Source organism: Adelges cooleyi, unplaced genomic scaffold, assembly GCF_023614345.1.
Source record: "Adelges cooleyi isolate 19-005CV unplaced genomic scaffold, UGA_ACOO_1.1 ACOO_flye_CR_arks_rails_tigmint_CR_PRNA_9, whole genome shotgun sequence".
NCBI lineage: Eukaryota > Metazoa > Arthropoda > Insecta > Hemiptera > Adelgidae > Adelges > Adelges cooleyi.
In genome coordinates this window covers 84,733-110,928 of record NW_026096579.1, presented here as the reverse complement: position 1 = coordinate 110,928, position 26,196 = coordinate 84,733, and the positions used below count along the sequence as shown (strand labels likewise).

The 26,196-nt window shown below is 33.1% G+C and overlaps 6 protein-coding genes across 6 annotated transcripts in view; 3 read left to right on the top strand and 3 right to left on the bottom strand.

The window, feature by feature from the left end:
- The first annotated feature begins 617 nt into the window (after positions 1-617).
- Positions 618-26,196, top strand: part of LOC126846821 (kynurenine/alpha-aminoadipate aminotransferase, mitochondrial-like) — a 62,831-nt gene continuing 37,252 nt past the window's right edge. The window contains exon 1 of the mRNA XM_050586624.1: positions 618-628. The gene's annotated coding sequence lies outside the window, so the exon portion shown is untranslated. The remainder of the gene's footprint in view (positions 629-26,196) is intronic.
- On the bottom strand, positions 9,323-12,908 carry LOC126846822 (acid phosphatase type 7). Its single transcript, XM_050586625.1, has 9 exons — positions 12,468-12,908; positions 12,190-12,384; positions 11,910-12,118; positions 11,118-11,215; positions 10,862-11,039; positions 10,632-10,774; positions 10,273-10,444; positions 10,059-10,196; positions 9,323-9,732 (listed from the first exon to the last, which is right to left on the bottom strand). Exons 1-9 carry the CDS (start codon positions 12,568-12,570, stop codon positions 9,652-9,654), a joined length of 1,317 nt encoding a protein of 438 aa, XP_050442582.1. The 5' UTR covers positions 12,571-12,908; the 3' UTR covers positions 9,323-9,651.
- Positions 13,308-15,259, top strand: LOC126846819 (probable 26S proteasome non-ATPase regulatory subunit 3). The gene is made up of 2 exons (XM_050586617.1): positions 13,308-13,473; positions 13,609-15,259. Exon 2 carries the CDS (start codon positions 13,611-13,613, stop codon positions 15,078-15,080), a length of 1,470 nt encoding a protein of 489 aa, XP_050442574.1. The 5' UTR covers positions 13,308-13,473; positions 13,609-13,610; the 3' UTR covers positions 15,081-15,259.
- LOC126846820 (histone acetyltransferase Tip60) lies at positions 15,085-18,173 on the bottom strand. Its single transcript, XM_050586619.1, has 9 exons — positions 17,948-18,173; positions 17,813-17,870; positions 17,674-17,742; positions 17,262-17,551; positions 17,048-17,197; positions 16,327-16,410; positions 15,811-16,135; positions 15,583-15,745; positions 15,085-15,507 (listed from the first exon to the last, which is right to left on the bottom strand). The coding sequence occupies exons 1-9, from the start codon at positions 18,023-18,025 to the stop codon at positions 15,291-15,293; spliced, it is 1,434 nt and encodes a 477-aa protein (XP_050442576.1). The 5' UTR covers positions 18,026-18,173; the 3' UTR covers positions 15,085-15,290.
- LOC126846818 (U3 small nucleolar RNA-associated protein 25 homolog) lies at positions 18,306-20,414 on the top strand. The gene has a single exon (XM_050586616.1). It carries the CDS (start codon positions 18,432-18,434, stop codon positions 20,127-20,129), a length of 1,698 nt encoding a protein of 565 aa, XP_050442573.1. The 5' UTR covers positions 18,306-18,431; the 3' UTR covers positions 20,130-20,414.
- LOC126846823 (39S ribosomal protein L17, mitochondrial) lies at positions 21,242-22,265 on the bottom strand. The gene is made up of 3 exons (XM_050586626.1): positions 21,901-22,265; positions 21,617-21,827; positions 21,242-21,524 (listed from the first exon to the last, which is right to left on the bottom strand). Exons 1-3 carry the CDS (start codon positions 22,096-22,098, stop codon positions 21,364-21,366), a joined length of 570 nt encoding a protein of 189 aa, XP_050442583.1. The 5' UTR covers positions 22,099-22,265; the 3' UTR covers positions 21,242-21,363.

The window sequence follows — 26,196 nt, the reverse complement described above, 5'->3', positions numbered from 1 at the left end:
GTAAATGTTTTGTATTTTAGTAATTACAATTTTTTTTTTCGTTGATATTTGTCATGTTAATGTTTAATGAGGTGGTTTTAAAAAAAAAAATGCTTGGATTTAATGTCTTTTATGATTTAATATATGTACTAGAATGTCTTAAGTGATGTTGTAAACAGTGTTCACTTCATGTTACCACTATTCTGTACTCTCAATAATTAATTTTTGGACCTAAGACACGATTAACCACAAAATACTAAAGTACAAAATCTACAACATGACTAAAGATTTCAAACTCGCAAGTATGCTGGGCAATAAGCCCTAATACCAAGCATTTCCTATATGCAGATGACGTAGCCATAACAGCACAATGCACTTTTTTGAAAAAAACTAAAGAATACCTTACACAAGTCCTAGATGATTTTTTTCATATACTACGCAGAAAACCAGCTCAAACCCAATCCTACCAAAACACAATCAAGTGTCCATTAAAAAAAACCGACAAGCAGAACGTAAACTTCAAGTTAAATGGGAGGGAGTTACCTTAAGTCACTCACCATTTCCCAAATTAATTTAGATGCACTTAATCTATAATATTGCATTTTGATACATTTATAAAAAAAACTTAATTGATTCAATGATGATATAGGTCATAAGAACATAGCTTGAATTTTATATAAGCAAATATTTTTTTTAAATTGTTTATTTTTTAACCTCAAAAAAATGTTTTGAAAAATTGTGGCAGTAAAAGTAGATGTGGCAGTTCAAGAAACCTGTGGAATCATCACGGGTTGTCTAAAACCAAGAAGCATTAACAAACTATTTACACTCAGTGGCATAGCCCCACCAGACATAAGACGGCAAGTAATAGCAGAAGAAGAAAAAAAGAAATGCAACTCTGACAAAAAAAAAACCCCTGCACATCCATATGATAATAAATAACTTGTTATTTATACAGTTTTCATCAAGCTTAACGGGCCTTTAAGTTTCTAGACATAATATGTAAATACACGTGCATTTAAATAACACGTTTAAAATCGCAGGCACTATTAACATATTTTTTTAAATTTAAATGTAATTATTACTTGTTAAAGTAAGAACTAATTGTCTATGTCCATATAATAATAAATAAATTGGTATTTACACATATTTATGTTTAAATTTGTTTTAATTCGTCATAGAGACTAGGCTTTAAATTTTTTTTAATTTTATTATCTGTACACTATTAATGTAATTTAATACTGCATGTAAATAGTTTATAATTTATATGATGCTCTGATTGTTGGCATACCGCACGGTGAGCCGCTATATTTCTCTATGTTAGAAATATAGCACAAACAATAGAACAAAAAACCCATTTAAACGATGTACTAAATATTTTATAAACTTATTTTTTACTTTTAAAATTTGACGTTTAAATAAATGGCGGTTGTATTAATATAGTCATTAATAATACATTTCCATATGCTCTAAGCAAATTATATATGTGCCAGTACGTCTACTGCGATTGTCTACTACGTGGCACGAATCAAAAATACATAGACATTTTGATTTTACATATAAATTACGTTTGTCGTACTGTTCGATCAATTGCTATTTTTCAAATCCAAAAGACTCGAGATGGGGAAAAATGTGCTTATAATGTTTTTAATTCCGTTTATTTTGGTGTGCTTACAGGATGAAACAAATGTATGCGTGGACGGGACAAGAGATCAAATCAGAATGCTCCAACGTGTTACACAAGAAAAACTTTGGCAACCGATATGGTTCGATGAGTTCAGCAGTTTGCCTAAAGATACAATATGGCGTAAAAATTCTACAGACGGGATGATGAGTAGACTGCGGATGATCTCTCCGATGATGGGATGCATTTACGGTGTATACTTAGATTGGTTTTTCCAATTAGTCCTTGAAACAATTAACACGTGTAACCAGTTGCCACAAAACGAAGATGCTTTCGAGGATTGCCGGGCCAAACTTAGCCAAAGTATCGAAAAAGGTAGGCGTGTGTTAAGAAAATTGATGCGCACATTGCAGTACGTGCATTCTGTAATCCTCGACGATGTCAACGAAGATAGATTTTACCAACAACTGTCGCTGCTCGGTGCATTTTACACGGGAGAAACTGCTGAAATATTTTCTGGAGTTGTACCAGGAGGCTTGGAGTTTAACAACTTGCTCGAGAGAGGTTCTGAATCCTTGGGAGACTTTGTGTTGTCTACGTGTAAACCAAACTACCCAGTATTCGATTTAAGGGCAATACAAGACGCATATGCTGCCAGAAGGTACAGAGGTGGTATCTACTTGTTTTATATGTACCAATTAGATAGTTACACACATTTCATCGACGAGCACTTGACCAAGCTTCGGTTAACTCCTTGGTAAGAAACAGCTCTCAATCCAATAAAACATTAAAGGTTTTGTATTTTAGTAATTACAATCATTTTGTTAATATAAATAATATCCAGTTTTTGTTTTAATAATATTCGTTGATTTTTGTCATGTTAATGTTTGAAGAGGGATTATAAAAAAATGTTTGGATTTAATGTCTTTGATGATTTAATAAATGTAATAACATATCTGAAGTGATGTTGTAAACTGTGTTCGCTTCTTGTTACCACTATTCTGTACTCTGAGTACTTAATCATGCAAAATGCATGACCTTACGCATGCCCTAGATGATCTTTCCATATACTATGCAGAAAACCAGGTCAAACCCAATCCTACCAAAACACTATCATGGATCTTACACTTAAAACTCCGACAGGCAGAACGTAAACTTCAAGTTAAATGGCGGGGAATTTCCTTAAATAACTCACCATTTCCCAAATACCTTGGAGTCACTCTCGATAGCTCACTGACACACAGAAAACATTTCGTAAATACAAAAGCAAAAGTTAACACTAGAAACAATTTATTGAAAAAACTAGTTCACACAAAATGGGGCGCAGACCCTACAACGGAACAATAGATTGAAGTCGAGGCATAGTTTCCTACAAAGTACTACTATTGGAACTTTACTATCAAAACCTGGCGAACGCATACAAGTATGGAACGATAGGTGCAAAGCAGACGAACCGAAATGGACAAGGGTAATAGAGAACCTTCCCCGGGAAGGAACCTGAAGCACGGCCAATGGAAAACCTTAAATCACTTAAGGAGAAGTAGGAAGATCAAAAAATAACCTCAGGAATGTGAGAGAAGCGACCTCATTAGAGAACCAAATAACGAAGTAATAAAACTCATTAATTATTGGCGCAAAAAAGGAATTTGACATAGCTGACAAGAAGAAGAAGACCAAAAATTATAGCCATTTAACTATTTTGCTAAACACCAAACCGATGTATTTCTATAGACTTTATAGTGAATTTTTTTTTTAATTTATAAAAGGAACAATAATATTGTAGGCAACTGACGAAATAAATCATTTGGCAGATATAAGTAGGGCGGAGGTGGAGCGTATACTTAAATAAGTCTTATTTCTATAAATAGTGAAATAGTTATGAAATGTTGATGTTTTATTTCAATATACAACATAACAATGTACCACACAATGACACAAATTAGCTCCAGGACTATTAATTTTAAAATTAATTGTTGTGATTTGGGCCATTATAAAGTATACAAATATAAATTTTAATTATAAATGTGAATAATACTTGTCAATTTAAAAACTAATTGGGCATATCCACATAATAATGAATAAATAGTTATTTACACATATTTATATTTAAATTTGATTTAATTCGCCGTAGAGACTCGGCTAAAAATATTTTAATTTATATTTATATTAGCTGTACACTACTAATGTAATTAAACATTGAGTGTAGTACTTTATAATGTATGTGATGCTCTGTCTATTGGCATGACGCATGATTGATGTGCAGCTATATTTATAGTTATAGAAATACAACTGAAACATTTAAAAAAAAAATACTTTTTCGGCGATATACTAATTATAACTTTTTATTTATAAAATTTGACGTTTTATAAATTTATGGTATTAATACAGTCATTACATTTGCATATTATGCTCTAAGCAAACTATGGATACGTCAGTGCGTTAATGTGAAACACGGTTGTCTGCTGCGTGGCACAAATTGAAAATATATAGACATTTTGATCTAGACCACGTTTGTCGTAGTGATCGATCAATTGCAATTTTTCAAATTAGACTCAAAATATATAATTTTCTATTAGACTCGAGATGGAAACAAATGCGATTATTAGGTTTTTTATTCCGTTTGTTTTGATGTGCTCACACAACGAATTAAATATATGCGCAGACGGGACAAGAGATCAAATCAGAATGCTCGAACGTGTCACACAAGAAAAACTCTGGCAACCGATATGGTTCGGTGAGTTCAGCGGTATGCCTTTTAATACAATATGGCGTAAAAATTCTACAGACGGGATGATGAGTAGACTGCGGATGATCTCTCCGATGATGGGATGCATTTACGGTGTGTACTTAGATTGGTTCTTCCAATTAATCCTTGAAACGATTGACACGTGTAACCAGTTGCCACAAAACGAAGATGCTTTCGAGGATTGCCGGGCCAAACTTAGCAAAAGTATCGAAAAAGGTAGGCATGTTATAAAAAAGTTGATGCGCACATTGCAGTACGTGCATTTGTTTGTAATCCTCGACGGTGTTAATGAAGATAGATTTTACCAACAGCTGTCGCTGCTCAGTGCATTTTACACGGGAGAAACTGCTGAAATATTTTCCGGTGTTATACCAGGAGGCTTGGAATTTAACAACTTGCTCAAGAGAGGTTCTGAATCCTTAGGAGACTTTCTGTTGTCTACGTGTAAACCAAACTACCCATCATTCGATTTAAGGGCATTACAAGACGTATATGCTGCTAAAAGGTACACAAGTGGTATCTACTTATTTTATGTGCACCAATTAGATAGTTACACACGTTTCATCGACGAGCACTTGACCAAACTTCGGTTAACTCCTTGGTAACAAACAGCTTATCCAATCCTATAGCAATACAGATACTTCAAATTGGTGATAAATATTAAAGGTTTTGTATTTTAGTAATTGCAATTTTTTTTTTATATAAGTAGTATAAATCTTTATTTTAAAAAATTCGATGATTTTTGTTATATTTATATTTTTAATGAAGTGTTTTTAAAAAAAATGTTTGGGTTTAATGTCTTTGATGATTTAATAAATGTAGTATCATATCTGAAGTGGTGTTGTAAACTGTGTTCACTTCTTGTTACCACGATTCTGTACTCTCAATAATTAATTATTATTAGCCCTTAAAAGTGTTTAGTTACATCATTGTTTTTATGTTTGGGGTTTGACAGTGGAGTTAGTTTTTTCATGTAATATAAATATAATGACCGGTTCGTTGTTTGATTATTACAAAAAAAAAATATTTTAAAAATCCGCACACTGGGGTCGAAGCACATGTTGAGGAATTTTCCAGGTTAACTGGAATATTTATTGTAGTAAATTATATGTATTGTGTCATATGATTAAAATAAAATATATAAATAATATAGTTATTTCTTATTAGGATCACATACAAATGTCTATGTCAATAATGTATATAAATAAAAAGCATACTAAGTATCTCCAGAAGTATAAAATTGATTGTTTTTAGATCTAGATAATGTATATTTAGTGCATCTTTGTGTATTGATATTTAAAAAGTTATTTTTGATCATAATATATTATTATTTTAATAATAATCAAACGTGTATTTAACTAATCCTTGTATTAATGTTTTTTTTACAATGTAGAAAAACTGGCTCACGATAAGGATGGGTGGAAGCAATTGGTTGTTGCTGCAATGGATCTAAATGGTCCGTTAAAGCCCACAAAGAAGAAGAAGCTTAATGGTTAGATAGATAACTAAATAGTTTTCGACTAAATAAAACCATTAGCTTTTTTAGCTTTAAATGTTTTAAGAAATAAGAGTTGAAAAAGTTCACTTCATGCACTCTTGAAATTTGAAAAAACAAAAAACACTATCCGAGTTTTAAAGTTTCAACTTTTACTGACTGTAACTTCGAGAAAAAGAGTCGGATCAAGTTGAAAATTAACTATATCCATTTCTTCCCACCGGTAGATGGAATTTTTTTTTAATGGTTTTTAGCCGTAATTTTAAGACCTTTTTTTTTTATCTTCATTTACGATGAATTTACCCGTGTAAGCCAGTACGGTGGGGTCGAGGCATTATGGGATCAAAGCTTAGTGGGAGCGGAGATGCCACAGGTGTACAAAAAATAATTATATATAAAAGTGTTAAAATAACTTTCAGATAAACGCTTTGATGCTAATTTGTAAACTGTTCACACTGTGCATGGTTTGGACTGTACTGGTTTGAACATACTAACTATACCGATTGATCCCACTGTATCTATAATACCTACTTTTTACAGTGATGCTATACAATCTTATACTATTAAACTTTTTTTAAGTTAAACATTTCAGCCACAAACAAAGCCGTGAAATAATTAAAATGAAATGTAAACACCACTCGTTAATACAAAAACCAATCTGTTCACTATTGACGTAACTTAACACTGCGTGTAAACAGTTTATAATTTATATGGCGCTCTGTCTGTTGACATACCGCACGTCGGGCCACTGCATTTCTCTGTATATTAGAAATACAACACCCGTTTAATCGTACTATACTAATTATAACTTTTTACTTGCGAAATTTACGACGTTTTATTACATTTGCATACGTCCCTATCCGTGCGCCAGTGCGTTTATGTGAAATACGGTTGTCTACTACGTATTCGGTTATTGTTTTAATCATGTTAATGTTTATGAGGGGTTTTAAAAAAAAAATGCTGGGATATAATGATTTAAATAAATATAATAATGAAAATCTGAAGTGATGTCGTTGACTGTGTTCACTTTTCGTTACCACGATTCTGTACCGTCAATAATTAATTATTATGAGCCCTTTAACAGTGTTTGTGAGTTACATACATCACTGTCTTGTCTTCTAACTGATTTAGTTGAAACAAAGTTGTTTATTTTTATTTTTGTTGTTGGACTGTAGTGGTTAAATTTTTCATCTAACGTAGAATATATAACGACTGGTTCTTTGATTATTTAAAAGAAAATTATTTTAAAAATGCGCACAATGGGTTGGTGGAAGCACGTTGACAAAATCATTACATAAAAACGTTTCCATGTTAATTTTAATACGATAAAAGAATTTATACCAATAAAAATCCATTAATCTGTATTAATTACATCTGTATCAATCTGTATTACGAGTGTTGTTCAAAATGGCGACGACATTGTGTAAGACATTTAACAAATAAAAAGTGTAGCCATTAATCATAGAAAAATAAAAAAATAAAGGAAATATCTGCGTTCTGGCGTCACTGCCTAATTCTCATGTCTTTTTTTTGCAATAAATTCTAAGATTCCCTTCTGTTTTATTCTGTGGTGAAAATAGCGAATTGGTATGTCTTGTATCCAGCCGAATAATTTATGCAAGTTAAAAATCACCATATTTTTATAGCTGATTATTGCACTGGATAGAAAACCAATTACCAAACCTTTAATTACTATTTAAGGTTTGGTTATTGTCTGGTTTGTTGTTTATTAATTGAAGATATTTTAAGTCCTTACCACAATTACCTAAATTGAATAGGTGCAAGTGTAAATAATTGTTATCATAATAACGATTTGATTTGTCATATTTTAAAAGATGGCATTCAAAACTGCTCGTGTGACAGAAAAAAATATAAGATAGAAAATAAAAGACCTGATGGAAAAACGATTCGAAAATGTCGTTACTTGGTTTGTTATTACATTTTTTTTTCGTTTAATTACTTTGAAAAGTTTTTACATTTTCTAGTAGGTATATGTCAATTTTGTTTCTAGTTTATATGTTTTTTTTTTTAAACAGCCGAATTAAATCCAAGTTTGAATGGAATATTTTTAGATAATATAGTACAATATATTTTACCCAGGATGGATGAATTGGAAACTTTTCGGTTTCGGTTTGAGGTTGGGGTCTAAAAAGTTAAACTTTTTTCCTACTTATGTCCTAAGTTTTTAATTGCCTTAGGCTCTGGACGACCTCGGTAAGGTCCCAAGTGCAAATTTTGGGATAAATTCACACCGACTATTGCCATTGTTATACAACCTAGAATGTTTCCTAGTGCTCCGAGAAAGAGACTAAATGAGTTGTTTAGCTTACGAATTCGGATTATAAAAATCAATTTCAGCTTCTTACCCGAGTTAAAAAATCCCATTCTGAACACAATAGATTGGTCTTTTGGAAACTGATATCAATTTAAGATCTATTGCGCTTTTACCACAGCCATAAATCATAATACTCGCCGCACACTTAACTCCGCATTTACAAGACATTTTGAAAACAGTAGAATTTAAAAAAAGGTTAATTTTATTTGCAAAATTTAATTAAAAAGTGAAATATACAATAATACTGGAGGAGCTGACGGCTCTAAGAACACACCCAAACGCAAACTGCGGTGGCAATGGAGGTTTGAAACAAGTGAACGAATGACTAGAAGAAAACCAAATTGTTTGCTTAAAACCCACAAAATAATGTCTTGTTGTACTATTGTTATTTATTACTTGTATTGTATTTTAGAAAAACAAAGCCATACGGTTTAGACACGATTGTCCACATGTCCGTGGAATAAGAGTGGGGATAGATATGCGTGAAAAAAAAAACCGGTAAATAATTTTTACAGCAAAACATTTAACACGATTTGTTTTTTCGTTTGTTATTACAGACGTGGTTATTTATTTGTATTTTTAATATTTGAATTAATTAATTAATTACCTATGTGAATCATAAGACACATTTTTAAAAATGATAATTCAAACAACATCCTACCAAAAAAAAAACACACCTTTACATTTTTGTTTTAATGAATTTACCAGTGTATAATAAATAAAAACATTTGAAATTAGCCATACAAAAATAACGGTATATAGATTTCAAAAATGTAAGTGTTTTCACTTTTTACTAATGTGTAAGCACAAAAACAAATAGAGTTATCGAAATTTTGTAGTCTCTCAATTAAACACAGGAACAAGGGGGCAAGAGAGGTTAATATAAACTATCCGTGTAAATTTGATAAAATACAATTTAAAAATTATAACAATATGTGCACACAAGTTTACAACTTACAAGTATACTCATGACCTATACTTAATATTGTGTTTATGTAAGATTATAAAAATATGTTTATATCGTGCTTGGTTTGGACTTTTATTATTTTCAGTTATAATAATTATTCCTGTGGACCTTGTGGACTAAATCCAGCAATAAATCTGATGTTTAATTACAGACAAAAAAAATACAACAAGAACACATCTCAAAAATAATTTTTAATGAAACGTATACTCGGCACTTTGACACTGTGCTATAATTTTAACTTAATTACATAAATAAATATTGTTTAGTCAAATTCAAATAAAAGTTTGCTTTTACGCTTAAAACCGTAAGACTAGATAATTGTATGTGCAAGTATAAGCTACGATAGGTTTTTTTTTTTTGAAAACCATTTATGACTTTGTAACAATAATAAATTTATAAAAAAAAATTTTTTTTTAGTATAGTATAATATATAAATACAGATAAAACATTAATCGTTCATAAAATAATGTTAATCGCGTATTGAAACGGTTGAGTCATTGATTTATTACAAATTATTTAAAATTGTTTGACCGTAAGGTTTGTGTTCGTCCTTGATTAGCCACATATGGTCTATGACTTCGCCTTCCTAAAATAAAATAAGTATTCAAATGATTAGGAAAAAAAAAACAATCAAGTTGATACGTAACCAAAGAAAATAACACAGTCCAAGTGTTGAAGAAAAAAAAAGGTATTGCGTTGCGAAAGAACGATGACAAGAGATTTTGTAAACATTTATTGTAATTTAAATATAATTCAACCATGGACAAAAATATATCTAAAAGTTATTTTTTTAGAGAGTTCTACTACCATCGTTTTCAAAAATTCACATCTCAGAAAAGGTTCGAGTTAAAAATTTTAAAAATATTAAATTATAATTTTAAAAAGTTTTAAATATATATATATATACTTCACCTTATCGTCCGACACTTGTTCTACATACAAATGTGTACTGTTGTAGATCTTCATACGACCGTAACCGTAATCGCTACTTCTCAACGCCGACCATGCCGGTGGATTTGGAATAAAAGTATCAGTTCTTTCCTGGCAACCCTAGAGTTGTACAATACAATTTAGTTTATTTTTTAACGGTTTAATAAAATATGATGTATTTCCTAAATTTACTTACGGCCGAACCGGACGTGATGTGTACAGGCGCACGAGGATTGGTATAAGGAGCCGTGTAAGTTCCGTTGTACACTTGATGATCGTAGACCGGCCACATTCTTTCATAGGTGTGTTCATGTCCCCAAAGACATAAGTCGACACCGTTGTCGTAAAAAAGTTTTTCCAGTCCAAACCTAAAATGTAAATCTGTGTATCAGTTTGGCATGTATTTTTAACATCAGTTACGACAATGTCACGCTAAATCAAATTTGGGCGATATAACCGTGTTGGCAAAGACTAGCCACTATTTCGCACCCGCTGATGATTGGTCGAGTTGTATCACGCTGTTAAAATCGGGTTTAGAGACCTGCCGATACTTACCAATGCAACAGAGGAAGACCAACTCTCGTGATTGTCTCGTGATAGGTACAGTCATCCTTGTCGGCGTCGGAACAGTACATAGGCCGATGTCCGTACACTATAATCCAAGGTCTGAGTTTGCGATTTTCCGGTTCGTTTGCTTGCTGAGAACAAAATTAAATAAACAGTTGAGCAGCGCAACACTAGGTCGTGTCGTTGTCGAAATGTATCACAATACTCGATGTACTAACTTTGAGATCTTCGACTAGCCATTCGTATTGTAACACCACAGGCTTGATACCGTAATAAAGGAAATAATAAAACTCCGTCGAAAGACTAATAAAATGCACTGGACCCAAGTTGAAACTATACATCATGTTTTCGTAGTCACCCGGCATACTGAAACGAGCTTTATAGTTGCTAAAATTGCTGGGGGGGGAAAAAAAATGTTTAATGAATGAATAGCACATTTTAAATGTGTTTTTGAAATTGTATATATTTAATTACTATTTTTGTTCGTGATTGCCTGGACACGTCATATAAGGAACGTACGAAGCGACCGGCTCCAATTGACGCATAAATTCGTCTCCGACATTGGCATTTTCCTGTAGAAATTTAATCGCAAACAAATAATTATTCGCAGTCCTAATTTTGACAAAACAGAAATACTATCAAACCAAATAGTTTTTACAAGTGTTTCGTTTTCGTATAATGTTTTTAAAAAAATTAAATAAAGTTTTAGTTTTGTGCGTTGGCAGATAGATTTTAGTATATTAAAATACCATTGCTGCGTTTATTTACAAACTTTTTTTTAAATATTTTTTTACAAAAATTACTAAATAAAAATTTACTATTACAATTATTATCACAATAATTTAAAATTCAAATTGTATTAAAACTAATAAATTCTTCACTTCAACTGGTAATCCTTGTTTTAGAAAACTCTGGATAATTTTATTTTAAGTTTTCAAACAATAATTAGTAAATTAATGACTTATTTAAAATTATTTATTACTTAGAACTTGGTATTATATTTAAATACATCTTCAATTGTATACACAATTTTTTTAAAAATTCAATTTTTGTTATTTTAAATTTTATTTCAATCTACTTTTATTTATCTTTGCTATTATTTCAATTTTTATATAAACACAAAACTTTTTAAGTGAACATTTTTCAAAAATATTTCTGTTTGCTAATTTTAATGTGTGAATAAAATAATAATTTATAATAATTCAATCGTTCTGTTTGAACATTGAAATATTAAAAAATGATTTTTTTTTTTGGGCCTATACTTACACTATCCATGTCATAAGCAAAGTCACCAATATGAAGTATCAAGTCATATAATCCTCGCTGAGTTTCTTCCTGGATTCTAGGAAGCGACTGAGCGTTGACGTTACCCATGTCACCGAAAAAAGCAATACTAGGCGACCAATCACTGTCCGTGGGAACGGTTTTGAATGAATACTGAGAAGACCAACCTTTGTTGCTACCGCAGTGATAAACTGAACAAATGTATAGCATTAATAATGGATCATGTTTGTTCTTTTTTTAATAATAATTACTCAATTTTTACCATATTGACTCGAAGGCTGCAAGTTGGGAAGTCTAACACGATGAATGTACTGCGTGCGATGGAGATCGCCACCGTCTACAAATAATTTAGAACTGCCGGAAGCTTTCAGAATCGGTCCGTTTATGCCGTACTTTACAATAGACTCATCAGTGTTATTCCAGGTTGTCCACGTTACAACAATTTCACTGACCGATTCTATTTACAACAAAAAAGTGATAGTACAAAACATCAGTAAGTTGTTCTTTTCAAAAAAAATACATAACATCAGTTCAACTTACCGCCCAACGACAAATGTATTTGTTCAGGTTGGTATCGGACGAGAGGATCAGCCACATTTAAATTGTAAAGTGTTGAGAAAACAAACACAAGTATAAAGTACATTTTTTGTACGCTCAACTTGGTTTTTCACATGGATAATACAAATTTTTTTTCAAATGGCAAACGCTGTCAAATTTAAATGAATTGGCAACAAATTTGTATACGGCTTAACGAGTGAATTTCTCAATTTTCTAGTCTCATCACTTGCAAATAATACCGAAAAATACGTTTAACAATGGCTTGTAATTATTGCGGTGTTCACTTAACTATTTATTCATACATTTTTTTATCTTATTATTGTATTTTATAATAATAATTCTCTATTAAATATATATATATTATGATTTACGTCAACACTCTTTTGTCAAATTTTGACTTTTGTTGACTGGAATTGTTATTGCGCGTTATTGTGTTTTATTTATCACTAACTGAGATAAAACTCAAAAGCAAAGAATAAAAAACCATCGATCAACAGCTGAGCTACAGAGTACAGAATAAATGAAAGCAGAATAAATATTTCCATTTGGCAAATAGACAGCCAATAGGTATGTCGGCAACTTGTGATAACCGGTTTCTCGGGCGGCCGTGTATTTCTTACGGGAGGACACCGGCAACCATATTGTATAAATTGATAACACAAAATGCTGACATACCTACCGTTATGCGGTGGAAGTGCGCCCGTATATTATTTCAACTCGTATATGGTATGAAGTTAGATCCGTTTTTTTTTAAAAATCACATTACATTCGTATCGTGTCGTTTGTAACTTCATGCAATTATGTTTGATTTTTGTTTAATTTAAACTTAAATCATTTTTTATCATTGTCATCGTCTGCTTAACTTAATAAAAAAGTTCACAAAATTTGTATTGAAATTTGTTTCACTTTTTATTGAACAAAAAACCAATAAAAAGTCATATTGTATTTACTTCAACGGATTAAACGTTTTTCGTCGACAATTGATTAAGTAAGTTAACTCTTTTTTTTTTTTTTTCAATTGCTACCAGCGAGAAGGTGATAAAACACATAATTTCACAATATTTTGTTCGAATCATTTCGTTGTCGATATTACAATTATGTGTATGATATTTCTGTTTATTAGTAATGGCAACTGCTGCAGTGGAACCCGCTCCAGACGTCGAAATGACAGACGTATCAGATTCTCAAGAAAAGAAAGACGCAGCCGTCATTCAAGAGATTAGAGACAACATTCGTCAAATAGAGAAAGCCGTGCAAACCAAAGAAACCCGTTTCATACTGCGCGTTTTGAGATCATGGCCCGTAACACGTCGTAAGCTCAATGCAGCGGTGTTGTGGTCAGTCATCAATGGGTTTTACACGCATTCCTCGTCCGACAAAGATTTGCTGTTGTCCTACGTTACTACGCCAACAGATATACCTGAGGCGATCAAAATGCGCACCGGTAAAAACGCCACGGGGGCACTTTTACCGGAAATCGACGGGTACATTCGCCTATTGGTGTTGGTTCAACTCATCGACAAAGAAGATTACCAAAAGGCTGTGGAATTTTCCGATTCGCTAATGGTCAAGTTAGTTGACAAAAACAGACGTACATTAGATTTGATCACGGCCAAAGCGTATTTCTATCACATGAGATGTTATGAACTCACCGACCAGTTACACAAAATCAAAGGATTCCTCTACAGTCGGTTGAGGACGGCAACGCTGAAAAAAGACTACGAAGGACAAGCCGTGCTCATTAACTGTTTACTGCGTAATTATTTACATTATAACTTGTACGACCAAGCTGACAAGTTGGTACAAAAATCCGTGTTCCCTGAACAAGCCAGCAACAACGAGTGTGCTCGCTTCTTGTATTACCAAGGGCGTATCAAAGCCGCCCGTCTCGAGTATTCTACGGCACATAAAAATCTAATTCAAGCATTACGCAAAGCACCTCAAAATTCCGCTGTTGGTTTTAGGCAGACCGTACAAAAGCTTGCCGTTACGGTAGAGTTGTTGTTGGGAGACATTCCGGAAAGGCATATTTTCCGCCAAGCGAGTTTACGTAAAGCGCTCATTCCGTATTTCCGCCTTACTCAGTCGGTGCGATTAGGAAACCTTAACATGTTTAGCGAAACATTGGAGAACTTCAAAGAAAACTTCCTCGCCGACCACACTTACATGCTGATTGTTCGCTTACGCCACAACGTCATTAAGACGGCCATTCGAGCTATTGGCGCGTCCTACTCGCGTATATCGGTAGATTATATTGCCGAAAAACTTGGATTGGATTCAGCCAAGGACGCTGAATTTATCATTTCAAAAGCCATCAGAGATGACGTTATTCAAGCCACCATCGATCCCGTACACAGCCACGTCCAGAGCAAAGAACCGGTCGATATATATTGTACGCTCGAACCTCAAATGGCGTTCCATCAGCGTATTTCGTTTTGTTTGAACTTGCACAACGACAGTGTCAAAGCTATGCGTTATCCTCCCAAATCGTACGGTAAGGATTTGGAGTCGGCCGAAGAGCGCCGTGAGCGGGAACAACAAGATTTAGAACTCGCTAAGGAAATGGCCGAAGAGGACGACGATGGATTCCCTTGAATCAATAATGTTTTTTTTTTTGTTTTAATAATAAATTAAGTGTATTCAAATTTTTTTTTCTAATATATATATTATTATACAAATTTAATTTTAACATTAAGTTGTCACACGTGTACCAAACATAAAATATGAGAATATATATATATACACAATAAAAAAAGCAGTTTACAGTCACTAAAAAAAATGACTATACATATATTATATTATTTTTTACCACTTGGCACGTTTAGACCAATCTTTAGGTGTCCAATGCAAACATTTCGGTTCGATTCGGACTTTCCTTTTTTGAAACGAATCTATGTGAGTAGTTATTATATCTTTATTGATGGATATTATGTATTGTCCCTTATAGTAGTTGATCAGGTTGAGGATTTGCAACGTGGACACGACATCTTCTTTTTTAATACTGGTCAGTTCACAAATTTCGCTAAAAAAAAGTTCAAAAATCCGTAAAGCTTCTTCCTTAACCATGTTTTTTTTTTAAACTTTTGGATTCGCTTACTTGATAGTTATCTGGGGTTTTTCGTTGTCCGGTGTCGGTTTAACAGTCAACAGTATGTCCAATATCGTTTGACTCCAGTAACTGCGATACGACAACAATCCCAAGTCCGATAACGGTTTCTCGGGTGTGCCGGTTTTTCCTTCAAATTTCGATAACTCGTAACCTACCAAATAGAAATATTAAATTACCCTCAACAATTTTACAAAAGTACACTGCAGTGATATTTACTGAATTCGATCAACAGTTTGCCGTAGCCTTTACGCTGGTACGGAGGTAATGTGAGAATACACGCAACGTTATAGTCTTCGGTGGATTCTTTCTCTTTAGAAAAGTAGCCGACTATGTGGTAACCCTTTAGGTCGTACTCTGTCATGACGTAGAATAAAAACGGGTCGGTGTCGTAGTACAGCGTTTTATGGTCCAAAAACAACTTGGCCAACAAGCATAAGTTTTGCGAGTACGATTTATTCTTGCGACCGTCAATTTCGAAAAACGATATTGACTCTTTTCTGTATATCTCCGTTCCAGGCGGATTTCTTAGATTACATTTTATCTAAAATAAGTAGACAAATTAATTACGACAGGCTGCATCGTTACCTAAAACTGATAGTCAACACCTTTTACGGCAACTAATATATTTAAAAAAAAACAAAGCAAAAAAGTACAAGCCATGTCATGACATTGTATAAAATGTATTACACCAAAAAAAAATTATAGCATGAAAATATTTTAGTAATGACTTACGCTGTGTCGGTAAAGAGAGGTTCTGCTTTTCTTGTACTTGAGACAAAATTCACAGATGTAAATACAATTTAAGTTAACCATTTCCTGGAAAAAAAATAAATGTATATATGTTTAATATATAGGTAATAAACTTCTGTAAAAAATTAAAAGCTTTAAAATATAAATTGTCACTAAGTAAGATATTAAAATAAATAAACATTTAAATCAAACCTGATCATTTTTTATTTAAACAACAAATAGTTATTTGAAAATAATGAGATATTTTAAACACATTTTTATAAACCTAACAATTTTTAAATAAAACATTTGATTTTGTTTTTTAAACTTTTATAATTATTTTATCTGAGTTATTACTATTATTATAAAAAAAAATATTTGAAATTATTATTTGGACAAACTTATTTCTTATTTGAGTTTTTTTTTTAAATAAACTATTACTTTTAGTATTTAGTTTAATTTAAACTATCGTTCTAACTTAAAATCCAAAATGTAATGTTTTAATCATTTTTACTAGCCCATTGTGACAATTATGTTAGTCATCCCGATAAACACTCATCATTGGCTTAATTCATATCTTGTCCATGTATTAAAAATAGAGCCTTGGCCAAAAATAAGTAATTTTGAAGTTACGGCAATTGTGAATTAGACCGACAGTACCAAACGTTAAAAGTTAACCGTTGTTTGCAAATACATAATATTAATTATACAGTCAATTTTTAACCTGTGGATAGGGTGAAAAGTACCACGGACTTATTCTGTGCAAACCAAGTTCGATCATCTCTACATTTTTCATTCTTGTAACGACATCGTCGTGTTGCATAACCATGGAACCCGTTTGACGTGGTGTAGCTGTGGCTACTTCTTGGGATTCCTAAAAAAAAATGTACTTAATTTTAGAATACATATAAAACAAATGTATCGTTTATTGAGCCTACTTCTGTATCGACTAATTTCCTTTTTCTAGCAATTTTCTTTTGCAAAGCGGCTGTTAGCACTGTAGGATCGTTCTGTGTAGGCACAGGGGGTACGCTCAGAGGCGATGCCGGTCTGCTTTGCGATAAAATGGAAATATTTTCCGTTTTACGATTTGGCGTACTAGCGCCTGTACCTCCGCCTCCTCCAGCGTTTCCGGCTGTACCGGTGGTTTGTCCATCTTTTCTGGGATACTGCACTTTGCGAGTGTCCAGTCGTTCTTCGGTCACCCATTCGTCTAATCTTTTATTATCTAAAACGTTGACGAATCAATTAATATGGCGTTTACGAATGGACAGTTAATAAAACGAAAGGTCTTGTAAAAAAAAAATAGTGTTGTTCGTTAAGAACAACAACCTGACGATTTACACTTACAATCAATGTAATGGACGTAATAGAATCGCATGTTTCCCACGTCTTTGATACTTATTATTTCGGCGAGCGCTAAAACACCGAATAAGCGTTACGAATAATATAAACAACACGGATATATTCCGGTATAACGTTTACTTACGCCAATCGTCGCTGCTGTGCATTCTCACCGACAAGCGACATCCTTCCGTCAACAGGTTCTTAAAAACCAAAACAATAATAAACGTAAAATATCAATTAGTATATACCTATCTTTGCACTAGCAGTCAATCCTTACCACAGAATCGCAAATGAAATCCGATTCTTCTCCCATGATGTCCTCCGCGCGTGTTGTGCTTTTTTTTACCAAACGCATACCATCTTTGTCGTATAACACCCGTGCTTCCTACTACTTACTTGTTTATGTACTTGTTTACTCGGTTAAGTCACTTTAGACGACATTCAAAAACGGTTAGGCCGCACAGGAATTGCCGCAAAATTTAATTTGCGTAGAACACTTATCAATACACGGTACTGATAACAAAAATACAAATAAACATGGAGGAGAATAAATGTAAACGAGAGTTTATTATTTTTTTTACACGATACGAATGATAACGTTATCTATTCTGTTGATAACATATCATTCACAACAACAGTCAACATGTGCCAACTGCCATGTGCAATAATTAAATTTTGCTACTAAACAACTAGTGCTTGATTTTTGAAATTTCTCCAAAAACCGAGTACACAGCATTTTTGTTTTTCTTGAATCCGTGAAAATGACGGACGACGATCCGTTTTTGACGCATTATTCGTACGATTTATCGCCCGAATTGATTACTTGTCTGGGCGACAATCCTCCGCTGGAAGAAACCGTTCAACTAGAATGGCCCGAACTGGGCAAGTTAACGTTCAAAAAACCAAAATTAATCGTTCCAGAGAACCGGCACGCCGTCAAAGCGTTGGAAGAAATAAGACCGTACGCCAAAATACCGGATGTTCCCGTCTTGTCGGACGATGTGAGCACACTATCTCTTCACAAACAACTAGTGTCGACCGTCAAAGACGTCAACAGTTTTCAATTGGAAGTCTTGTCCGTTATGTGCCGTTACCACGATTTTAATTATGCCGAGAGGAATTTCGACAACGCCGAAGAACTGAGATACTGTTACAGTGTTCACGCCATCAACCATGTCGTGAAAAGTCGAGATATCGTCGTAGAAAACAACAACAAGCAAGATAAAAGTGATGATGAAATGCGCGACCAAGGCTTGACTCGACCTAAAGTATTGATTCTAGTTCCGTTTAAAGATTGCGCTTATCGTATTATCAACATGATGATATCGATATTGTCGCCTAAAGAAAACTTCAACGTTGTACATAAAAACCGATTCCTTGAAGAATTTACGGGTGGTGAACTAGCTATGCCGAAAAAGAATCCAAAACCGGAAGATTTCGAAAAAACTTTTGTCGGCAACATTGATGACGCTTTTAGAATAGGTATGGCGGTCACCAAAAGTAGTTTGAAGTTGTACGAAAATTTTTACAACGCTGACATCATTATAGCTTCGCCGTTGGGCTTGCGTATGATCATCGGTGTAGAAGGTGAATCGTCCAGAGATTACGACTTTCTGTCGTCCATAGAAATGCTGATATTCGATCAAGCAGAAATATTTTTAATGCAAAATTGGGATCACGTGTTGCACATCATGAACCATTTTCACCTTCAGCCAAAAGAAGCGCACGGCACAGACCTGCAACGAGTTCGAAACTGGTCCATCAACGGTCTGTCCAAACACTATCGTCAGACAATCATGTTGTCGTCTTGTCGGTTACCTCATTTAATGGCAATATTCAAAAACAGGTGCCTGAATTACGCCGGATCGCTAAACGTGATTAATCCGATCGTAACCGGCATCATAAGCCACGTAGTGTGCAATTTAAAACAGTACTACCATAAACTCGATTCGAAAACACCGACCGAATCTATTAGTCAACGATTCGATTATTTCATACATAAAATTTTGACGCAGATTCGGGCTTCCAACGAAAAACACGTATTAGTGTACATACCGTCATATTTCGATTTTGTGTGCATTAGGAACTATTTGAAAACCGAAGATTACAGATTCGTTCAGATCAACGAGTACACAAAGCCCGGCAAGGTGGCTAGAGCCCGAGACTTGTTTTACCATAACGAATGTGAAATTCTATTGTACTCGGAACGGTATCACTTTTACAACAGGGCCAAAATCCGTGGAATCGAAACTATCGTCTTCTATCAGTTGCCTACGATTGCCGGATTCTACAGCGAACTCTGTAACTCTATCATTGAGAGCGATTGCGGCGCTCGTAATATTACAGCAATTTATTCGCAGTACGATGCTTGTATGTTGACGTCGGTCGTTGGCACACAAAGAGCCAGGTATATGTTGACTTCGGATCAGAAAATACACATGTTCCATTCGGGTACGTGATGAACTGTAAAACGACTTAATTGTTATGAACCATACTTTATGTAATTTATGTTGAATAAAAAATTTGTTTTTTTTTTAATAAACCTTTAGACTATTGTCTAGTTTCTAAGTATTCCTTCTCGTGTTTTTTGGCTGTTTTTTCTCGATATTTAACAAATATTTTATGGAAAACAAAACTTTCATTTGTAGAAAAATATTGTGCCTAAAGGAATTTTTTAATTTAAATAAAGTTATGTTACAATAGTATTTTTGTAGAATCAGAATTGTGGTGTTTTCATTGCACGATCACAGTTTGCAACAGTCAAACCGAAGCATTATTATTTAAATAAATCTCAAATAATATAAATTTTGTTTGTTATTTGAACAAATACCAATTAATAATTACAAATAAATATTCTATTTAAACTAATTTAATTATCTAACAAATAAAAAATCGAATAAATTTGTTAAGTAAAAAATTATTTCGAACAATTTATTTTTTGACAGCAAATAAAAAATTTTCAAATAATTATTGTTTGTTATTTTTAATTAAAAAATGCCTAGGTTTGCTTTGTAATATACATTAATGGTGCAGGACTAACTTTTTAATAATAATTCCTAAATACTCTATAGTTGTTTTATAATGTCAACAAATTTTCAAGGGAACATTTGTGTTGTTAAAATTTTGATTTACAGCCAAAATATGATTGAAGTTAATGTTTAAAAAATTGTTATAAGAATTATAAAACAAACTAATTTGCTGACAAATAAATTCCTTTGCCGAAATATTATATACAATTATTTTCATAACAAAATAAACATGGCTTGGCCAAATAAAGCGAGTACTGCTAAACCGCATCTTCTAAGACTAATATCTCTAAAATTTGTGCGATGCTTATTTTCAAACTAGTATGAGCAACTTAATTATCCTTTCTATTATTTTTGTAAACATTCAAAGTTTACATTTTTTATTGTCAACTACAAACAATTTTATCGATAAATTTATTAAATATTGTAGAATTGCTTGTAAAAACAAAAAGTATATTAGTAAATATTAATGACGCAGACTAATACCCATTATTATTCATCTATTTGCCAATATTTGTTTGGCTCGTAAATAATGTGTTTTGAAATAGTTTTTTAACAGTATTTGAAACAAATACATGTCGGAAATTTATTCAACATAATTTCTATACCTAAATAGATATCCTTACTATATAATATATAAATATAAAACACCAAACAAAATCTACAATTAATTTTCTGTCGCGTCTCCTTCATGATTTTGATCGAGAGATTTAGTGATTTCTTCATATTTTTCAGCCCTGTAAGCTTTTTTTGCTTCGTCCAGTAGAACGTTGTGTATAAAATTTCTTTTGTCCGATTGCAATGGCAGAATAGAGGGAAACGGGTTTCCTAAATGAATAAATAAAAAAAAATACCATGATTAAAATTAGATTAGTGTGTTACGACTGCTGCTTTTCTCTCTCGAGTAACTAAATAATCACCTTTGAGTTCCAAGACGGATCCAGGCAAAACAATTTCCGGATAAGCTTTTGGAGCTCTATACAACATTGTGTAGGACGTATTGTAATCCACGTAACGCGGCACGAGCACTTTGAACAGCTTGTGGATCAACTGTTTCTCTTCGATCCAAAAGTCTGCCATTTCCATGGTGGGTTTGTGGGTGTCTCCGTGTCGAATAGCTTCGGATATTAACTGTGACGGAAAAAAATCATTCAAAACACCGAACGTACAGCACAATAGTAACAATATTATATAACGATCTTACCCGTTCGGCGTAACCCCTCGACTCGTCGGCTAGCGTATAGCCCAGCTCAATGCGTTCGTATTTAAACAGAGCGGTGACGGTTTTGCGTAACTTCTTCAAACGTCCAGGCGGACCTTCAGGCTGTTTGAGATTCTTGTGACGGGGGTTTATGCGTATTCGAAGTTTCGATATCAACGGTCCCAGTTCCGCTTGGTTCATGGTTTCAGATTTCGATTGGCGGTTATTGAGAGTAAGCGATTAAAAACGAATTTAAACAGTACTCAAATACTGAAAACGCGGAAATTGTAAATTAGTAAATTACTAACTTGCTGTTTAATTTTATGCACATGTAGAAAAAAAACATGCGAATATAGCTGATTTTTAGCCGACATTGATAAGCAATGATAACGTTATCAGTAGATTGATAAGGAAAACCAAAGATACTATATAATAAAACCCAAAGTTTTCACCACTTCTGGGTAAATGGGCTTATGATATTTTCTTGGGTTTTCACTGTTTTTTTTTTTTAGTACAATAGGTATATCTAAACAACATCACACGCATATTATTGAGAACTAATTTGACTTAATTAAAAAAAAAAAATGTTTTTATGTGACCCATCTTATCTACTGAACCGATTTCTTCATGTGTCAACTCTATCGATCAGTAATCGTACCTAAAAAGTAAAGTATAGAAAAAATAGATAAAAAATTTAAAAAGTTCGTCATTCCCTTTAAAAGTCGAGAAAATCATTCAACAAAATTACATAGTTTTCAACTTAAAATAACGGCGCTTTATAGCCTTTTTATAAATAGTCGGTTTAGTTCCGAATTTGTGTTGAACATTAATTTAACATAGAACTACCTATAAACGTTGACAAACTAAAAAAATATCATTAACCCTTTAAAAAGGGTAAAAGATACAAGATACTCGATGATAACAGTGATAACAAACGGTGACCATGTGTAACCACGATGTCGGTTACTCAAAAAAGTATAAAACTTATATAAGCATGACTGAAGCCAGTTTATGAATACTTAAGATTAAGCTTTACTTTTAAAAGTATAACTTAAGATAAGGTTAACTGACTATAAATACGGCACATAGTTTTTTTTAACTTGGACGGTAGCTGGGCCAGTATAAAGTTCCCTAAATTTGCAACACAAAAATGCTTATACACGAACAGAGTTACAATAATTAAATAATTACTCATATAACAGTTATTAACAACCAGTTTGAGAAATCCATATTAAATGAATTTTTTTACTAATACAATTTGACGTTTATTAATTTATTATGTCATTTATACACCCATCAATATTGCATATGTTCTAAGCAAACTATGGGTGTGTCCATATGTTCTAAGCAAACTATGGATGTGTCAGTGCGTTTATATGAAATACAGTTGTCTACTATGTGGCACAAACCGAAAATTTAAAGACATTTTGAGTATTCATATAGACTACGTTCGTCGTGCTGTGTTCGATAGTTTGCAATTTTTCAAATCTAAAAGACTCGAGATGGACAAAAATGTGTTTACCAAGTTTTTTATTCCGTTTGTATTGCTGTGTTTACACGACGGAACAAATGTGTGCGCAGACGGGACAAGAGATCAAAAAAGAATGCTCAAACGCGTTACACAAGAAACACTTTGGCAACCGATATGGTTTGAAGAGTTCAGCTGTATGCCTTTTAATACAATATGGCTTAAAGATTCTACAGTGGGCACGATGAGTAGGCTGCGAATGGTCTCTCCAATGATGGGATGCATTTACGGTGTGTACGTACAATGGTTTCTACTGTTGACCGTTGAATCAATTAACACTTGTAGCCAGTTGCCACAAAACGAAGATGCTTTCGAGGACTGCCGGGACAAACTTAGCAAAAGTATCGAAAAAGGTGAGCATGCTGTAGTGAAACTGATGCAAACATTGCAGTACATACACATATTTGTAATCCTTGACGATTTCAACGAAGATCGATTTTACCAAACACTGTCGCAGCTCGACGATTTTTACAGGGGACAAATCCCTGTTCCCGAAATTTTATCAGGAAGCTCGAAATTCAACGATTTGCTCAAGAAAGGTGCTGAATCCCTAGGAGACTTTATGTTGTCTACGTGTAAGCCCAACTACCCATTATTCGACGTGGAGGGAATAAAAAATGCATATGCTGCCGAAGGTCAAACAGACGTTACCTACTTGATTTACGTAGCCGAATTAGATTCTTACAGTGATTTCATCGACAGGCACTTGACCAAACTTCGGCTAACTCCTTGGTAACAAACAGCTCTTTCAGTCCTATAGAAACATAGATAATATTGTAAATTGGTTTTAATTAGTAAAGGCTTGTATTTTATTGATTGCATTTTTTTAAAAAATAGTACCCAGTTTTTTGTCATGTTAATTTTTATCAGATGTCTTAGAAAATCTTTGGATTTAATGACTTCAATGATTTAATAAATGCATTAAAAATCTGAAGTGTGCTGTGTGTTGTTAACTGTGTACACTTACCAAGATTCTGCGCCCTCAATAAGACCTGTGACATACCCAACTCCAATATGCTTCGACCCCACTATACTGGCTTTTTTTTTTTATTAATTGTGAAACGCTTTATTTATTTTTCCCATTAAATTCGAGTTTTTTTATTAAGTCAATAAAACATTTTTTGACTCGTGCAAATTTAATTAAACTCGAACTTGTAAGTTGTATCTTGCTATCAGACTTTTATTCTAGTCATTTCCATTTTATTGTCATTCAATTAATTTTTTTTTTCAGTAGTTATAGACATAGAAGAACAGTGCCACACTAATAAAAAAGACCTTTCGCGCAACACGTTAGTATACCTAAATGGCTTGTGGGCGTACAACCGTGTGTATAAAGCAGTAAGAACTCGTTACTAAAAAAAGAACAACAAAAGAGAGAGTTCTCTCTAAATTGTACATAATGTCTATATATATAATTGGTATGTTTTTATTGCTTCTTTATGTGGAACCGATAGGGACAAATAGTTGGACCTCGGCCAACTCCACGTGGTTAGGCTGTCGTTTTCATTCTATTCACAGGCCACAGCAGAGCGAAATAGTGTTTTGGTGTAAACCTAGTTAGCCGCAAGCATACAGCTGTTTAAGAGCTTTGGATTGAGAGCGGTCTATTTTTTTTTAAGTTTTAGAATGGCTTTCATTTTTTTCTCAACAAAAAAAAAAATCAACATTTCTTTTTGTAATCAACAAAAAACTACAAATTCCACATTTTAGTTCTGATACCAGTTCCGAAATCATCAAAGAAAAATAGAATATCGAAATGAATCTTATAAAATATAAAAAATTATTCTAATGCACACACTGACCACAAAAAGGTGTTTTTTTTAACAATGGTGGCGATTAAAAAAAAATAACTAAACCAGCTAGAAAAATCTACTATCCACTTGTTTCAAAAGATAATAAATAATATTATAGATTGCAATTAACATGATTTCAAATCGTTTTGATCCATCAAGGGATTTTCGATTAACTACTGGTTTTGTTTTATAATTTTTTTTTGGCGTGCTTTTGAATTAAATCATCAATTTAAAATATATCTAAAAACTATTAAAAAAAACATTTTCGATCATCTTTTGGTAAAAATCTTCTAAAATTAAATTACCAGTTACTTGTTTGTTGAAAATATTATTATTTTGTAACATAACACATAACATTTGTTATGCGATTTCGCTGGTTGATCTTAACTTTACTCTAAGCTACATATTATTATTCTTGTCTCTTGGAATGCATCCAGTCGTTAATCATTACAACGATTAACTCTTAAAACACACGCCTAACCGAGCTGTCATTGTCGAAAACGGTTATTTTAGTTAAGCAAAAAAAAAAAACTTACCAATTCGAGACAACAAGCTCCATACGACCTTAATGATTTCACCTAGTACGGTGTATATTGTTACAGTATTATAATGCAGTGAAAACTCAAACGGTCCTTTAGGGGTCACCTAACGTGTGATTTAGAGTTGCCTAGCAGGTAGTCTTACAGTTAATTTATAAAATGTCACCTAAAAAGTAATAAACACTCTGGAGTCCCGTTTTCACTGAAACAGCGAGCATGTATGATTTACTGACGATTAGCTCAAGAAAAATGACCAATTCTATTGGTAATATGCTGACATTATTTAGGTGTACTGAAGTCCGCCCCCCAAGCACCCCACTAATTTTACCGAGAAAGAAGATCTCGCATAAGTAGTTCTGATATATATATATATATTTTTTTAAGTTTTAGCGCGCTGTAATTTTAAGTAAAAAAAATTGCACATTTTAAGGTGGTTTTT

Bases quoted from the DNA above. Each gene is read 5' to 3' on its own strand.
- LOC126846820 (XM_050586619.1), bottom strand. From the start codon at position 18,025: ATGCGTTTGGTAAAAAAAAGCACAACACGCGCGGAGGACATCATGGGA. The intron at 17,552-17,673 runs GTAAGTGTAAAT...TCAACGTTTTAG, and splicing joins TTACGTCCATTACATTGATT to ATAATAAAAGATTAGACGAA. The intron at 15,746-15,810 runs GTAAATATCACT...TCTATTTGGTAG, and splicing joins CAAACTGTTGATCGAATTCA to GTTACGAGTTATCGAAATTT.
- LOC126846822 (XM_050586625.1), bottom strand. From the start codon at position 12,570: ATGTACTTTATACTTGTGTTTGTTTTCTCAACACTTTACAATTTAAAT. The intron at 10,775-10,861 runs GTTAGTACATCG...TTTTGTTCTCAG, and splicing joins GGCTAGTCGAAGATCTCAAA to CAAGCAAACGAACCGGAAAA. The intron at 9,733-10,058 runs GTGAAGTATATA...ATTTTATTTTAG, and splicing joins AACAAGTGTCGGACGATAAG to GAAGGCGAAGTCATAGACCA.
- LOC126846819 (XM_050586617.1), top strand. From the start codon at position 13,611: ATGGCAACTGCTGCAGTGGAACCCGCTCCAGACGTCGAAATGACAGAC.
- LOC126846823 (XM_050586626.1), bottom strand. From the start codon at position 22,098: ATGAACCAAGCGGAACTGGGACCGTTGATATCGAAACTTCGAATACGC. The intron at 21,828-21,900 runs GTAAGATCGTTA...TTTCCGTCACAG, and splicing joins CGAGGGGTTACGCCGAACGG to TTAATATCCGAAGCTATTCG. The intron at 21,525-21,616 runs GTGATTATTTAG...TTATTCATTTAG, and splicing joins ATCCGTCTTGGAACTCAAAG to GAAACCCGTTTCCCTCTATT.
- LOC126846818 (XM_050586616.1), top strand. From the start codon at position 18,432: ATGACGGACGACGATCCGTTTTTGACGCATTATTCGTACGATTTATCG.